We start from the raw sequence: 18,436 nt of genomic DNA, 5'->3' as shown, positions 1-18,436 counted from the left end.
CCTGTCCAGGAATTCAAGAACCGACAAACAACTGAAAACTATTTCTTTCTGTTTTCACAGATCCTTTTCCCCTGCAGTTGCCTGGCTGGTCACACTCAATGTCATAGGGTGTTTTCCATTTACCAAAAACATTCGGAAGTTTTAATAGAAAGGTCCATACGAGTGAAGATCATGTTCCATAAGACACAAAGTTCCATTCGTTCCCCTCACTCGCCTCACAAGATGGCGATACAGAAATCGCCGTGAATCGCTTGGAAATGGTGAATTCTAGTGTAAACTCGTGAATGGACCATGCTCTTCCAACGGAGAAACTTCCAGTGAGGAAACAGGACAACCTTTGTTAAGTTCCACTTATTCCCGGGAAACTTCTCGTAGTGCGTCCGATAAACGTGTGTTCCATTTTTTATCCCAGTCGGAATTTCCGAAATTTCTTGGTAAATGAAAAGCAGCTATATACCACCCCAGTAGCCTTCTAGCATCATTGGTCTTTCTTAAGGTGGACCATAACGAACACCCAAGGTTTAAAAAAGCATAAGACCATAGAGAACTAAGACGTTTAAAGAGGACATCAAAGATCAAGACCCAAGAATGGGATGAGGGAGCGGTTTTTAACTTTATGGATTCTTCGTTTTCAGATTTTCAAAAACAAAACGCAGATCGATGCCGTCGCTGGACCTTCCTCCACGCAGCGTTGAGTGAGTTGTTGTGGAGTCGACTTTGTGGACAGTTATGGGTCTGGCTGGTTTCCTTGGAAACATTTTAGTGCTCATTGCCGGTTTTCGAAATCCAGTTTTGCGAAAGCTTACACCTGTATACGTTACGGCTCTAGCGATCACTGACATTCTCAACTTTCTCACCAATGCTATATTTGTAGACGTCACCCTAATCACCGGCGGCTGGCAGTTTGGATCCACCGGGTGCGTTATTTCCGCATTTTCCTCCATTTTTCTCATTTACCCATCTGTTAGCACTATGTCTCTAGCGGCCATCAACAGATGCATCCGGGCAACCAAACCTGGCCTTTTGAAATCTATTTTCGCGCCAACACCATCAATTATGATACTGGCCGGTATGTGGTTCATGGAGGCAATGATAGTTCTGGTCCCATTTGTTATGGGCGGCACAAAGTTCATTTTTCACGCTGGTTACGCCATTTGCGTCCCTTCTTATAACGATACCTTTAAAATCTTCACTACCATCACTCACGTGTCTGTGATCATAGCTTCTCTGCTAATCGTGCCTGTTTGCTACTTCAAGGTACATCATGCATTTAAACAAGTTCATGTGGTGCAAGAATCACAGGCCTTGCAAGAGCCACAGCCCTCTGTCATGTATGCAGCAAAAGAGGCCCAGTCTGCCCTGCAACAAGACGAACAAACCAACCATCAACCAGAGGTCGCAATTCGGCCGGAAAAGGAGCCAAGTAATCCAAGTCAACCAATCGAATCATGGTATATACCACAGCAACAAGAACCTGACAAAATGACCCAACCATTAAAACAAGTGTCCCCACAAAAAGCAAAGGAAAGAAAACCACAAGGAACGCAACGTCCAGAAGAAATTGTCGGCGATCGTAATGGTAAGGCTTTCAAAACATCTCAACCAGCGGAACCACAGGATAACCGACAGTCAGGAGAATTACAGGTTACTCGACCACAAGAACGACATTTTCAAAAATTTGCCAGCTACAAAAGACGTGGGGCCTGTGTTTATCCCGTCGAGCCACAGACCACGTATCAGCAACAAAGAAAACAGCAGACACGAGAACAGCGGATATGGATACCAGAAACGTCGGCGGTTCATCCCCCAAAGTCTGGTACATGCAAAGAAAATGAGACCTTGATCACCGTTGAACTACAGGTACCACAGAGCACCCACCAAGCTAAAGAAAAACAAGACGCTCATCAAACAAATGTCGTAAATCAACAGGAACAACAGACACCTCAGGAAGTAAAAGAACCAGGGGACGGGCAATATAGCGAAGGTGTCCTGAAGGCGAAAGAAGCAAAGATTACAAAAATGATGTTCGGAATTGTAGTGGCATTTACGTTGATCTGGATTCCTCTATTTTTTGTTATAATAATGGTGCGAATCACCCTTGGAACTCTCCCGCGAGACTTTATGATGCTGGCTTCGTATGGTAGTAACTTAAGTAGTCTGATTAACCCAGTGTTGTATGCAATCATGAACAGGTCTTACAGAAAGGAATATAAATTCATATTGTGGAGCATACTAGGTTACGTTAGCGATTGTTTTAAGCGTTGTTAGTGTTGCATGTAATATAATCAAACACAAAGAGAAGGTTTTCAAAAATATCTAAACACTGAGAGGTGCGATGAAATCAAAATCACGTAACTCAGGAACGAAATTAAAGAAAAACTACCTCTAGGGTTGTTTGGCGTGCATGATAATAGACTGTTCACAGTCCCCTATTTTCCGTGAGATCGTCGAGATCGAGCGCGTCTTACCATTAATGGCGGCCATCGTGATTTTCAGATGTACCGAGGGGGCGGGCGTCGGGAACTCGGTACATCTGAAAATCAAGATGGCCGCCATTAATGGTAAGACGCGCTCGATCTCGACAATCTCACGGAAAAATAGGAGACTGTGAACAGTTTAGCGTGATAAGGCCTAACTGCACTTCTCTCTTTTTCTTTTTACCATTATGAAGCAGTCAGTTTTGTTTTTGACGATCGGTATTTTTAAAGTTTTTTCTTATGTATAGGCTATCCCAATGATTATTTTGAAGTACGTGCAAGTTTCTTAATAAATAGTTCTAGATATAGTCCAAGATAATTCAATGTATAACCTACACGGATAGTTGTGAGTTTTTGAGTAGTATCGTCCATTTGAAGGATTTGTTCAACTTTAATGTAGTTCTTTGGAGTAGGCATGTTCGGGGATTATTGCTGACTTTGAGTTTTACCTACACTGAAGTGCCTGTTTAGAATACTTAGTCCTACGGAGCAGTTTTACTGCTAGCATTTAATTGGTTCTTTGGTTCTTGTTAATTACGACGGTGTAGCCACAGGATATGTAATGGAAAGTTCTCACGGCCAGCTAACCCAAACACGTCCACAATTTGGTTATTTAATTCGCTGGTGATGGGCTTGCTAGTAGATGAGTTGTTGTAGCTGAAGATGATATAAGTCAGAAGTATAAAGTGTTATAGAAGAACAGTCTTGGTACCACTCGTTAATTGGCTGGCCGAGTATTCCAGTTCTTTATACAACCCCCAACAGTTAACAGCATGTTAATGAAGAAAACCTAAAAAAACAGATAACATGAAGGGATAGAGTATAATTATAGAAAGCTGTAATTAAACATAGAACGAAATAGCAAGAAACTGAGAACGACAAAGAGTGATCTGAGATCTAATTTAGAATGAGGATCTGAAGGAGCAGAGAGAAAATACAAGGCAGAAAACGAGTAAGAAACTCAGAAAAGGAAAGTGTAAGTCTGGTACTCCAAAAATAAATCGTCTTGCCCTCCTCTGAGAGCTCTCACTATAAATTCACACTTTCGGAGCACGCATGTCTCACTTCCTTAACACTGGTACACCCCTCGCGGTGCTATAATGCTGGGCAAGCTCAGTTTTCCCGCAGAGCGGTAAGGAACGATCCGCCTTCTTTTAAAATGATTTTCAGAAAGTTACATCAATTACTTTTCGGCCAGTGTTATAGTTACAAAGAAAGGATGAACTGAAATGTTATACTGTAAAGTTCAGAAACTCCATTTCCATTGAGCGCGAGTGACTGAAATAGTGATATGCACCACGAAATTGTCAAAGTAGGGTTACTTTGTCTCCCCATCTTTATCTCCAGTATAAAACAGTCTAAAATAAATCTACTAAGACGGGTTATTTCTAATTTATGGAAAAATGCAGAAAGAAACCTTTTAGTGCGTATTGTTTAATCTGATAATACACGGCCGCGTTTTCAGGTGTCGTTTTCACGGGAAAAATAACCAAAAACTCAACGGATATACTCTCTTTTTTATAAGAATATATTTTGGAAGAATATCGAGGCTGAAAATTGCGAAATTTTAAGAATATGATTAGAATAAACCTAAAGGTGAGATTTTGAAAAGTTGTCCATTTCATCAACTATAGAACACTCCTACTTCCTTAAAAACGTGCATGTCTGGTTTGCAAATAACGAAACAACGGATATATTAATATTCGAAGAATGCTACCGCGGCACAAGGCATAATCCGTCTAACGTTGAGTGATCAAATATTTAACTGAGTTTTAGTTCCAAAATATCAATGTCACTGAACAGGTAGAGAAACGGAAAGAATACAAGGGTAATGATCAAATAAACCCATCATTTAAATTGTTTATTAAGAACAAAATATTTCGTGTAGCTTTTGGTTGAAAGCTTTCCAGCTTAGCAAAAAAAAAAAAACCATTGGTCACAAGACGTTCTATCTGAACAAATCGCCTCTATTTTTTTTTTTTTTTTGCTACGACTAGTGGCATTTACTACTTCGACAATCTCTTTGTTCAAAGTCGTTTCTTCTAAATTCCACAAGACTTTTTGGTTGTGAGGTTGTTTACATACAGGTTTACTCTATGATAATCTCAAAAAACCATCATGGCTAACTAATGGAAAATAAATTCATATGGCACGCCCAACTGGGTTTGAAAAGAATCCGTGACTTCAACGATTTTCTTAACTAAGTTTGCAAACGGCGAATTCTTATCGAAAAGGTAACGAAACTATCTTCATACGGTTAAATAATTAGTCTAGAGAATTTCGATATGGATATTTGGGCTTAGAGGGGTAGTGGCCTGTAACTAGAGTTCCCGTGGACAAAAATGCAAGTGTAAACAGAACCTCTTAGGGCGGAAACCACCCTTTACTTAGCGCGGTCCACTTGTGCGCTTACCCAAGGGTGGAAACTTAATAGAGATTCGACTGCGTAATTAATTAATTAATTGGATTTGGTTTTCTGAACATTCAAGGAGGCAGCACTCTTCGCCTCCCGGACCGGGAAATAATTGGGCAGTCACACATAATTTTGCACATATTATCACCGCGTCTCAAGGCGAAGCGAATCCGAAAAACTGTACACTTCCTTGGAAACTATCTATTTATAGACTTTCTTAGCTGTGGATCTTGAAACTTTAGTCAAGAATGGTAGGTATATTTTCAGTGACGATCTATTGATACTAAAATGTTTACAATGCTTATAAACTCATTGACGCAGTTGATGCAAGATATTCGGTGGTAAACTGAGTGCTCTACTTGTTTTCGGATTCCAAAACATATCAGCCATTTATTTATTCTATGTTAAAAACTTAAGTAGACTGCATTTTTTTGTGACATCAAGTTGCAAAAAAGAGAGCTAATTTCGAATTTTCAAATAATCTTCTTTTTCCTTGTTTATCGCGAGGTTGTGGGTAGCTGCTCCCTAACCAACGTGTTCATTTCACGGCTACCGTGATATTCGTTAACCCTGGTTACGCTTAGCGATAACGTTACAGGATTTCAGTTGACGTTTACAAGGGAGTACCGACTGTGTACCACTTCGGATTTAAGGTAGCGGGGAGTTTATCATTCGCTTTGGCCCTAGAGGTCGAGGAGTTCATTGGCTTTCACTTTCATGAAAAGTGACTGCCCCGGTCATCCAGCAGCAGGGGAGGGGGGTTTGATTTTTCTATACTTGTTAATGTTAATTTAATGTACTCGTTAATGCTTGTATTGTTCTATCTTTTAATGAACTCGTAAATATTGCTGTCACTTTAAGGTAATGTTGCTGTACTTGATAACGATCGGTCTACCGGTAGACTGGAACGGGTAGCGCATGCGTTATGTTTGCGAGTTTGAAACACACGTGTATTGAATCAACATGAAGTGTACCTTCAACTAACGAGATATGAAATGGCCCAGTCATCTTGTAAATGCGATGCCAAATCAAAAAGTCATCCTGGTATGAAACTCGCGCCGTTGTGAGTTTTCTCATGTAAACACCCCTTGAGAGCGCTTGTTTTGTTGACTTTCATACATGTAGGCAATGAAAACAAACGACAATATCTTAAAATCTACTTGTTAACATTTGAGAAAATTTGGCAGAAATCCTGTTCACATAGCACTTCAGTCAATGAGAGCCTCAAAATACATTTTGAACAAAGGAGTTTTGTGACACAATCATGACAAGTATCTCTTAAACGCTAAAAAAAAAAAAAACTTCAAAACCTGTTTGTTACAATTTTAGTTAAGTTTTCTTCAAATTATGAGGGTTACCAATTAAAAACTTTAAGCCAATTCATGAGGAAATCTGATGACTGGATATTGCCTAAACCTAATAAACTCAAGATTTTAAGCTCGTTTTCAATCTCCCATGCTGCCATGGCAACGAACGAAATCTTACGTTTAATTAATTTTTATATAACTTAATAAATGTAATGTCTTATGAATATCTTTTTTTCCGTGCGAACTTTGAGGTCAATGAGTCTTAAATAACTCCTCAACGAATAGCAACGACTCACAAACTAACAAACCGTGTTCAGTCACCTTTAGTACTGTAAGGCAATGAAATCAAGAAACTCTTTCGTGCACATTATTACGAAAACAGATTGCTGGGTGGGTGATAAATGGGTTAATTTGTTTTGTGTTCAAGTGTGTCAGTCAAATAAAATAAAACAACGGATATTTCAATTATGGGAGATTTTGTGCCGATAGAAGTCTTTATCTTTCAAATGTTAACTAATTGAACGCTCATTTGAATTTTAGTTAGAAAATAAAAAACCCATTAACTGATGGGTGGCGATAGGAAAAACAAAACATGGGTAATGGCTATCAATAAACTCATAATTTTGTCGATTATATATAAGGCAATATTACATGTAGCTTTTGGTTGACATCTTTGGAGCTTACCTGAAAAAAAATTAATATCGGTGACAAAAGACTTTCCATTTGCACAACTCGCCTTCATCTTTTCGCTATTATGTTCATTTTCCTGTTATTTTTTATTTTAATTTTTGGAGGAAAAGAATTTACTTTGATAAAACTGTCTTCTAAGTACTTTAATCCGCACGTTTTACCGGTTCTTTTTCAATCAAACTAAGGTAAATCAAGATATTTCGAGACCGCAGTGACTGCCCACGCGTGCATAGAAAAACGGTTAACACGAAAACTTCAAGTGCAATTTACAGAAGGATAACATTGAATAGGCAAATTCTCTGAAATACTTTAAAATAAATACTTTATTTCCATATCATTCGTGTGGAATGATTTATTGGCCCTTTCACTGCCAGGGTCAATTATGCTGGCATGTAACAAGATTCTAACTTTTGAGTCTATGGACAAAATCTCGGTGTGACCACTCAAATGAAACTTCTTCAGCATTTAACCCTCAAACATTATGAGTTTTTCAAAATTTTCGACAAAAGAAAATGACAAAATGTTGGCTAAAAGTTTTTATCTCTGGGTCTCCGAGGATGGGAACTCCCTGGAATGAAAGTTCAATAGCCGAGCAATTGTGACCAAGAGATTTTTGAGTGCGATTCTATTAGTTCCAAAAGGTGTTCTGGTCTATATTAGGACTGGCTTTTAGGCTTGTTCATTCTATCGGAAGGTCATCAATACAATGTTACAGCCAACATTTTGCTATTCAATTTTGACGCTCGCAGTAATACCGGCATGGTAAGTACGTTAAGACTCGTTTACGTAAGTGGGGCGTCACATTTTGTATTGATATACAGGTTCAAGTCTATTGATCGTAGATAAAATCCTAGTTAATCAAAGGAAATACAGTAGGAGCTAAGAAACCTCTAGGTATACTCTATATTTCTTACTTCTAGGTACGTGTACGGAATTTCCGTCCTGTTATGTCCTTTTAGTTGGTCTAAACTGGGCTTGCTATTTCCTCTTACCGTGTATCATTTCTGGCGGCTCTTCAGTGACAGCGTTTACTATTCTTCTTATGATTTCACTATTTAATAAGTCTTTCTTTCTAAGCTCTAGATTTGAGTTTGCAATGCAATGAAAGTAAACCCCAATAAAATATATGGAAGCCGCGATTTCATATCAGGGTTAGGGTGTAGTTTTTCGCTGTGCACACGACAATGTAACATTAACGTTGATATTGACTGCTAATTAATATGTACATTTGGAGTGTCTTTTGAAGTTATGAAATAATTAGTCTCAACCTGATATTTCGAAGAAATTAACTTAACTATATTGTAAGCCCTTGGCAATCATGATCGGTAATGTTAAATAATTAATTATCCTTGTAATACAACAACAAATAAACAACAACAAATAAATAAATAATGATTTGGAAGTAGCACATCCACAAAGTCGTTCTTCGTCTACCTGATTCCCGGCCGAATTGGAATTTGGAAATGTTGGTTTTACAGGACATGGGAAAACCGGGGTACCCCCGAGAAAAACCTCTCGGAGCAAAGGAGAGAACCAACAACAAACTCAACCCACATCGGGATTTGAACCCGGGCCACGTTGGTGGGAGGCGAGCGCTCTCACCACTGCGCCATCCCTTGCTCGGGGAGCAAGGGATGATAAAAATACCTCTAATCGTCAATAATCATTACTCCTTGGTCATTACTGTCAGACTTTGGCGATAACTGAGCAAGCCTGTTTGTGGTTGAGTTTATTTAAAATTATTTAAAAAGATCAACGTTAAGTATGCATTTAGCAAGTTAACCGCACTACGGAAAAAAATAGTAAATCCCCAAAACACTCTCCTTACACTGAAGTTATAAGACAACGTAAAATATACGAATGAAAACAAAAATAAGTTTAAGAAACCTACAAGAGGAAGGCTCACAGCTGTGCCTTCTATTTTAATCATTCCACCTTTGGCTTGTTGAATTCTAATACAACAATTATTGCCTTTTATGTGCCGAACCAAATAATTACTTTCCCGTGTTTGACTGACACGCGCACGGTTGAAGTTTTCATTTCCTAAGCTTCGGCTGCGGCCAGAAACCGACCCGTCTTTTAAATTGCACAATATGGGAAATGGAAAACACAAACTGGTTTGAAATTTGTCATAAATACTTTTTTCCATTGATGTCAGTAAAATTTTAGCTTTCGTTCAAGTTTTCTCTAATTGTTTTATTTCTTATCATTGCCTAAAAACCAAAAATGAAGGACTTTAATTGTAATTTAAACTTTGAGGCGAAAATAATAGCTAAAGAAACAGCCAATGAAAAGTGGTGTTCAATCAAAAGACAAAAAATATAATTCATGCACTTCTTCTTCAATTCAAGTGTAGTCATTTTTTTTCTTTCAAACCTTTTACCTTCGCTTTTTTCCTATATTATATTCGTTAAATGTGGTCTGCGTACTTACGAAGTTCGACTTCCTCAGTTGACACGATTATAAGGTTTTACTGCTTGAGGAAATTTAGAACTGAAGAACCCAGACAACTTCGATGACGACGGGCAATGATATAAACGTCAAAACACCATTAGTAATGCGAAATTTTTTTCAATATTATTCCTTCAAAATATTTCCAAGGTTATCAGTAACATTCTTACCTCTACGTAGAATTTCTCCAAAACATTTGCCTATCAAGACTATCAATTGCTCTTTTCCTTCCAATCAGATGTATGCGACGTTAATGTTATACCATAACAAAAGGCTACGACTTTTACAGTTAAGTTATTTGTTGCCATTGTTACAAATTTTACATGTGACGAGATTGACAGATAATTATGATTGCAGCTGTAACAGTCGACTTCGTTGGTGTTCAGGCGTTTACACTTTGGTGCATTAGTTGAAGCCACAAAAATTTAACGCGAAAGATGAAAGGCTGACAGCAGTCTTGGGGATAACTTGCACCGTAAGTTATTTAAAAGTTTTTATTGAGCCATGTTTTTAAAAATTTAATATGTTTGCCAACACATTAATGTAACCATGTCAATTATCCAATCTTCAAAATATTTCTCTCTTTACCAAACCTAGGAAACGCGCGTCACGGATCAGGACTTACACGGTAATCGGCACCCTTACTTACTTTATGGACATTCATTTGCAGATTTGGCAAAACAAAGAGCGATGAATTCGTTGGAACTTCCCCCACGCAGTGTTGAGCGGGTTGTTCTGGAGTCGTCTTTCTGGACAATAATGGCTACAGCTGGTTTCCTTGGAAATATCTTAGTGTGCATTGCGTTTTATCGAAATCCATTTTGACGCTCGCAGTAATACCGGCATGGTAAGTACGTTAAGACTCGTTTACGTAAGTGGGGCGTCACATTTTGTATTGATATACAGGTTCAAGTCTATTGATCGTAGATAAAATCCTAGTTAATCAAAGGAAATACAGTAGGAGCTAAGAAACCTCTAGGTATACTCTATATTTCTTACTTCTAGGTACGTGTACGGAATTTCCGTCCTGTTATGTCCTTTTAGTTGGTCTAAACTGGGCTTGCTATTTCCTCTTACCGTGTATCATTTCTGGCGGCTCTTCAGTGACAGCGTTTACTATTCTTCTTATGATTTCACTATTTAATAAGTCTTTCTTTCTAAGCTCTAGATTTGAGTTTGCAATGCAATGAAAGTAAACCCCAATAAAATATATGGAAGCCGCGATTTCATATCAGGGTTAGGGTGTAGTTTTTCGCTGTGCACACGACAATGTAACATTAACGTTGATATTGACTGCTAATTAATATGTACATTTGGAGTGTCTTTTGAAGTTATGAAATAATTAGTCTCAACCTGATATTTCGAAGAAATTAACTTAACTATATTGTAAGCCCTTGGCAATCATGATCGGTAATGTTAAATAATTAATTATCCTTGTAATACAACAACAAATAAACAACAACAAATAAATAAATAATGATTTGGAAGTAGCACATCCACAAAGTCGTTCTTCGTCTACCTGATTCCCGGCCGAATTGGAATTTGGAAATGTTGGTTTTACAGGACATGGGAAAACCGGGGTACCCCCGAGAAAAACCTCTCGGAGCAAAGGAGAGAGCCAACAACAAACTCAACCCACATCGGGATTTGAACCCGGGCCACGTTGGTGGGAGGCGAGCGCTCTCACCACTGCGCCATCCCTTGCTCGGGGAGCAAGGGATGATAAAAATACCTCTAATCGTCAATAATCATTACTCCTTGGTCATTACTGTCAGACTTTGGCGATAACTGAGCAAGCCTGTTTGTGGTTGAGTTTATTTAAAATTATTTAAAAAGATCAACGTTAAGTATGCATTTAGCAAGTTAACCGCACTACGGAAAAAAATAGTAAATCCCCAAAACACTCTCCTTACACTGAAGTTATAAGACAACGTAAAATATACGAATGAAAACAAAAATAAGTTTAAGAAACCTACAAGAGGAAGGCTCACAGCTGTGCCTTCTATTTTAATCATTCCACCTTTGGCTTGTTGAATTCTAATACAACAATTATTGCCTTTTATGTGCCGAACCAAATAATTACTTTCCCGTGTTTGACTGACACGCGCACGGTTGAAGTTTTCATTTCCTAAGCTTCGGCTGCGGCCAGAAACCGACCCGTCTTTTAAATTGCACAATATGGGAAATGGAAAACACAAACTGGTTTGAAATTTGTCATAAATACTTTTTTCCATTGATGTCAGTAAAATTTTAGCTTTCGTTCAAGTTTTCTCTAATTGTTTTATTTCTTATCATTGCCTAAAAACCAAAAATGAAGGACTTTAATTGTAATTTAAACTTTGAGGCGAAAATAATAGCTAAAGAAACAGCCAATGAAAAGTGGTGTTCAATCAAAAGACAAAAAATATAATTCATGCACTTCTTCTTCAATTCAAGTGTAGTCATTTTTTTTCTTTCAAACCTTTTACCTTCGCTTTTTTCCTATATTATATTCGTTAAATATGGTCTGCGTACTTACGAAGTTCGACTTCCTCAGTTGACACGATTATAAGGTTTTACTGCTTGAGGAAATTTAGAACTGAAGAACCCAGACAACTTCGATGACGACGGGCAATGATATAAACGTCAAAACACCATTAGTAATGCGAAATTTTTTTCAATATTATTCCTTCAAAATATTTCCAAGGTTATCAGTAACATTCTTACCTCTACGTAGAATTTCTCCAAAACATTTGCCTATCAAGACTATCAATTGCTCTTTTCCTTCCAATCAGATGTATGCGACGTTAATGTTATACCATAACAAAAGGCTACGACTTTTACAGTTAAGTTATTTGTTGCCATTGTTACAAATTTTACATGTGACGAGATTGACAGATAATTATGATTGCAGCTGTAACAGTCGACTTCGTTGGTGTTCAGGCGTTTACACTTTGGTGCATTAGTTGAAGCCACAAAAATTTAACGCGAAAGATGAAAGGCTGACAGCAGTCTTGGGGATAACTTGCACCGTAAGTTATTTATAAGTTTTTATTGAGCCATGTTTTTAAAAATTTAATATGTTTGCCAACACATTAATGTAACCATGTCAATTATCCAATCTTCAAAATATTTCTCTCTTTACCAAACCTAGGAAACGCGCGTCACGGATCAGGACTTACACGGTAATCGGCACCCTTACTTACTTTATGGACATTCATTTGCAGATTTGGCAAAACAAAGAGCGATGAATTCGTTGGAACTTCCCCCACGCAGTGTTGAGCGGGTTGTTCTGGAGTCGTCTTTCTGGACAATAATGGCTACAGCTGGTTTCCTTGGAAATATCTTAGTGTGCATTGCGTTTTATCGAAATCCAGTTTTACGAAAGATAACGCCCATATACATCGTTGCTCTGGCGATCACCGACATTCTCAACTTTCTCACCAATGGTATATTTGTAGCAGTCACCCTGATCACCGGAGGCTGGCAGTTTGGAGACGCGGGCTGCTTTGTTGGCGCGTTTTCCTCAATTTTCCTTGTGTACGCCTCCATTAGCACCATGTCTCTTATAGCCATCAACAGATACATCCGAGTAACCAGGCCTAGTCTTTTCCAATCTCTGTTTGCGACGACACCATCTATATTTATAGTGGTGGGTCTGTGGTTCATAGAGAGTATGATTGTTCTGCTGCCGTTTGTTATAGGACGGACAAAGTTCTTTTTTAATTCTGGTTACGCTGTTTGCGTTCCTTCCTTTCAAGACAAATTTACAATTTACACCATGATCACCCACGTGTCTTTCATCACAGCTTCTCTGCTAATCGTACCCGCTTGTTACTACAAAGTGCATAGAGCGTTAAAACAAGTTAGTGCACAAGTATCGCAGATCAGACAGCAGTTACAGAAGAGGCTTGCAGCGGAAGAGGCACAGTCAGCCCAACAAGAAGAAGACCAGGCCAACCAACAACCAGAGGAAGACCCATGCCAACACGGATCTGTCAGTTTAAAGAAGAAGTGTCCATCTCCCAAAAATGCGATGCCACATCTACAAGAACTACAGGGAATGCCAAGTCCGCAAAAAGATGTTCCTTACAGTAACGGGAAAGCTACGAACAAAGTTCAACGAAAGGCACAGACCGCCCATCCGTTACAAGACACCAAGCATCAATCACTCGCGCCATGGGCTACAACTAATCCACAAGAACGACACCCACCAAACGCTCCGGGCAAAAAGAGACGCAAGACCTTGGATAAAATTCACCCACAAGAACAAACGGCCACGAATCATCAAAATGACCTACAGGAGTCATATCAACCACACATACCTCAGAACACTCACCGCGACCAAGCACCAGAACAAGAACCACAGGCCCAGCAACTCCCAAAGTCTCCCAACTACAAGAGGAAAGAGCCCTTAAGTAACCAACTTGAATTTCCCACACAGGACACTTATCGAGCACAGGTACCACAGGGCACTAGAAAAGGAAACGAAAACAAGGAAACCCAACCAGAAGAGCAACCCGCTTTCCATCAGGCAAACGAACCACACGTCGGACATGATGGCGAAAGTGTCCTCAAGGCGAAAGAAGTGAAGATCACGAAAATGATGTTCGCCATTGTCTTGGCATTCACGCTGATATGGATCCCACTATTTTGTATCGTCCTACTGACGCGAATTACCCTCGGGACTCTCCCGCGGGACGTTGTGATGCTGGTGTCGTATGGTGTTAACTTCAGTAGCCTGATTAACCCTGTGTTATATGCCGTGGTGAACAGGTCTTACAGAAAGGAATTTAAGTTTATCTTGTGGAATATTATATTTTACTTCAGCGACTGTCTTGAGCGTTGCGAGTGTTGCATGTAATGTGTCAAACACGACAAGACGTGTTTCAAAAATATCTTAACGCGGAGAATCAAAGTAACGCAAATTTGGAACTGAAAGAGGCTCAAGAGACATAGCTTGTGTACAGACCCCACCCCCCCTCCCCTCAGGGCCCCTTCTCCAATTTTTCCTGAGGAAAGGGGGGGGGGGGGGGTCTGCACAGGCTACAAGTGACACCACTTACTTTTATGTTTGATTTCGGACCCTGTGAAGCGCCGCGAATGCGATAATGCTACTAAAGAAAAATGAGACTCAAGTTTGTTAACTTCTATAATTTGAGTTCTAATGCATGGTAAATACTCAGCAACGCTAATCCAGCGCAAGAAAAGTGGACCCAGAAACCCAAGATAGACATCTTGTTTGCAGTGATGGTCACAACCTTTGAACTACACCGCGTTGTCATGTCTTGAGTAAACGAAATCACTGGAAGAAGCGATCAAGCACGCAGATTTAATTTCTCGAAGGCAACTGTCCTTCTCCCGCGTAAAAAAGGCTGCATGTAATATACCGCTACCGTTATTCCCAGAGATTAACAGACAGCAAAACGCTTATGGTACAAAGAGATAAATATAAATAACAAAATCTCGTAGAAATAAATTTAAGTGAGTATAGGTGACTCATGGAGAGCAGTTGACTTCAGCGAGTGTTTTGAGTCGCAAATGGATTGAAAAGATCAATTTTTGCTTAAAATGCGTTCTGGGAAGAGCATGCACGTTCTAGCAAATTCAGTTTCACTGACCGCTGTAAATAAACAATATTCTATAACAGTATGCCTGGACAATTCCTACCTTCGTTCTTTTAGATTTCATTACTACTTTTTCTGAGCGACCATGACTCTGTAGATAATTGACAAGTCCTTGGATTGGATCGCTCTGGAAAAAAAGGGTGAAAAAGGTGAGCTGTTGTAAGTAAAAATGTAAATTCATTTGGTTACTGACAGATGTACATTGAAAGTAAAATGACGCTGACTATAAACCTTGATTTAAGTATCAACTTCACGTTAATTTTGCGATATTATTATTGGTGACTGGCGAAGCGTTTAACACTACAGACTTTAAGATCTGTTAGACAAAACAACCACGCTCTACTATGTCTCACTTTACCCAAGTCTAGACATGGATACTGGGCGTGGCGATCTACTGCTGGGGGTAGCCCTGCGATGGCCTAGGATCTCATCCAGGGCATCCTGAGAAAACAGCGGACATTTCGCGATGCCACTACTTGTTCCTTCGTGAAATGACGTCTTAGGAACAAACGCAGGAATTCCATACTGATGTCGTGTCACTACCCAAATCTCGGTAGTGCTACTGATAGGCCAAAGGACGTTTTCCACGCGAGGCGACCAATCAGCAGTACTACCCAGATCCTGGTGATAACGCGTCGTCAGTAGGGAATTTCTGCGCTCGTTTCTAAGACGTCATTTTGCAGGTATACCAGTGGTGGCGTCGCGAGATGTCGGCTGTTTTTCTCAAGCTACATCCAGGTGGGAAGAAGCAATACTCCTAGGTGCTTTATGCTATAGAAAAACGGGTTAAAAACTGGCCGAGTAGGTCATCTTGGCTCATGCACCCTCCACCTCTTTTATACCTAAATCATTTAAATGAACACGTATAGCTTACACTGAAGAACAGACACAACAGACCTTTTTACCTTGTGTGTTTTGTTTTCCCATTGTGGGTCATGTGATAATACCCTTGATAACAGTTTCATTCGAAGTTCCCCGTGCGTATGTACGCATAATTTATGAAAAGCAAAGGGGCAAATTCCCCTGAGAACTTCATGGGAAAAACAAAAACATACATGCTAAAGAGGTATATATATTATTCAATTCTAAACGGTTATCGTGTGACCAAAACGGGAAATAAACATGCCAAGAGGAACTTATCCGACTTCTACTTCAAAAATATAAGAACGCTAAATGCTGTCCGTACCCAGTCGCTAGATGCTTTGTTTCTTCCCAAGGAAATAACAGCATCTACTAGGACAGAGGCAATCTCCGAGATCTTGTACACTTCGCATATTCCTAACGCTTCGAACGTGATATGCCCTGAAACAATGACAAAAGTATAAAGAGGATCGGATATTCGTTACCTTATGAATGTCAGAGAAAGAACAAAATCAGAGTTCGCGAAGGAATACGACAAATAACCTTCCACGGTACCGACACTGATCTCACGGTGAGAGGTGTTGTCATTCACTAGCGGAAAAAAAAGCCTGCGTGAAGAAGTCCTGCTGTTACTGTACCTACGAGTCGCTTGGCCAGATTTCTTTGTTCTTCATTGAAGAAAGCGTGAAGGTTCTTTTTCACAACATCCAAGCACTCCTAAAGGAAGGAAACCAATAAATACCTTCAGACAGATTCCGCAGAGGACTAGTACAAATAGTTCAGGGTCTCCTAGTTTTTCACCTCCTTATCACCTCATTGCTCTTTTTAGTTAGGAATAATGCTTTTTCTACTGGTCTCAATTTCAACAAATTCACACCAGTCTTTAAGTCTAACTGCCATTAATAAGTTCGTCCAGTCAGTCCAATTATTTTTCACCCTAGAGTTGATTCTACAGTCAACCTTATTATAAAGCCACATTTTTTGCCGCATCCCCCTATTTTGGACTCTCACCATTAACAACGGTACCTAGCGGTTCCGAGGGTGTATCGTCCGCGAAAACACCTCCATTTTAGCGGCCCCTTGGTCTCAAAGAATGAGAGACCCTGGAGACGAAGTTAGCCTTAGCTTCCGTAAAACTGTTGGGTAAATAAATCCCAGGACGCATGCGTAAAGTGAGGCACATCCTTAGTAACGGACAACATTTTGGGCCGGTTAGTTCAACGAAGTCCAACTTAAGCCGCGGTTTAGATAATCTTTGGACCCCAGAACTCTTCCTTAGTGAATTATTTTAAGAAGATAAATCATTTACCTTCTTTAAATCATTTATCTTCTTTATCTTCTTCGGGCTTTTCTAGTCTACTCTATATGCTTTCACAAAATCGTTCACAATAAATGGTGTTTAGATTGAACCGTTGTTCAAGTTGAAAACGGTTTAGAACGCGGTTTTGTTAAACACTGGCTATTTTCCTTTAGCCTGTCCAAAGACGTTTCCTCGTCCGAAATATAGCGAAAACTCAAGTCGTTATTATCTTTGCTGTTTTATTACAGCCAAACGTTTTAACCTGCTGCCCTGTAAACTCTTACCTCAATGTAATCCACAGTGTTTGACCAAGCACCAAGTTTTGTCATATTGAAATACAATGCAGGAGGAGTAATACTGTTCGGAACAAACAGCCATTCACTTTCAACTGTAATACAAGTAAAAAGCAGGAATAAAAGTATGTCTCTAAACTTCAATTATTTCTTTTGTAAAATAAAATGAAAATGAATATTTATATTGAATGCCGCTTTGGAAACATATGAAGCAGAGGTATTGGAAAGGCACGCGCAACACGTGAGACGCGAGACGCGAAGGACTCACTCTGTCCCGTCTCGCGCCTCCAGTTGCATCGTTTCGCTTGACGGCCAAGATAAAGAGGGGTGCTCGATGTCTGGAACATATTTGCATAGTCGTGTGATCGCGTCAGACTGTACGTGATAGTTCCAGACCTAGTTGCTAAGCCCTAAATTCTTTGCCGGTATTATTTTCTCATTTTCAGTTGTAGTTTTAATTAGACGAGCACTACTCATCTAAAGAGAGAGAGAGTGCGCTGAGTGGAAGCACTGTTTGACTGTTCAAGATCGTAGACCAGGACAAAACAAACGATTTTGAGAACTCACCTGCATATGCTCTCTTAAAAACATGCGATTAAATGAAGTAAGAGTAGAATAATAGTACCCGGCAAATTCATTTTCAGGCTATCTGCTAGACTGCGAGCAATTGCCAAGAATGGTCGTGTGAGCGAGCAAAACGAGCAAAGCGAACAGGGAAAAGTGGCCAGCCAAGGGAAACTGGGAACCGTCTGCTTCTTTCCAGTTCCCCTCTCGGGCCCTCCGTTCTTTCTAGACCTGCCAGTCCTCGACTAGACTGGCTGAAAAGGCACTGCCCTCAGTCTTGCTGGCAGCTTTCCTAAGCTAGCTCTTAATAACATCTTTATTCTTGAGCAGCAGCGCCCATTAATTATGGCGCATTGTTTTAGGCTGTTTGTTCTACAATCCTCGCCAAAAATCCTTGAAACACCTGTGCACGTCCCTTTCCCTCTGCAATGTTGGCATGTGATTGTGGTTACAACAACAGTGCAAAAAGGAAGG

At 39.7% G+C, this 18,436-nt stretch overlaps 1 protein-coding gene across 1 annotated transcript in view; it reads right to left on the bottom strand.

The window, feature by feature from the left end:
* The window catches only part of LOC140930329 (epithelial cell-transforming sequence 2 oncogene-like), a 48,859-nt gene that overhangs the window by 17,949 nt on the left and 12,474 nt on the right, over positions 1-18,436 (bottom strand). Inside the window, exons 14-17 of the mRNA XM_073380014.1 lie at positions 17,390-17,493; positions 16,444-16,522; positions 16,131-16,246; positions 14,988-15,071 (exon numbers count right to left, since the gene is read on the bottom strand). Coding sequence (XP_073236115.1) covers positions 14,988-15,071; positions 16,131-16,246; positions 16,444-16,522; positions 17,390-17,493 — 383 coding nt within the window. The remainder of the gene's footprint in view (positions 1-14,987; positions 15,072-16,130; positions 16,247-16,443; positions 16,523-17,389; positions 17,494-18,436) is intronic.

This window comes from Porites lutea, chromosome 1 (genome assembly GCF_958299795.1).
Source record: "Porites lutea chromosome 1, jaPorLute2.1, whole genome shotgun sequence".
Taxonomy (NCBI): domain Eukaryota; kingdom Metazoa; phylum Cnidaria; class Anthozoa; order Scleractinia; family Poritidae; genus Porites; species Porites lutea.
Note: the sequence above shows the minus strand (reverse complement) of the source record. Positions and strands in the feature narration are given on the sequence as shown.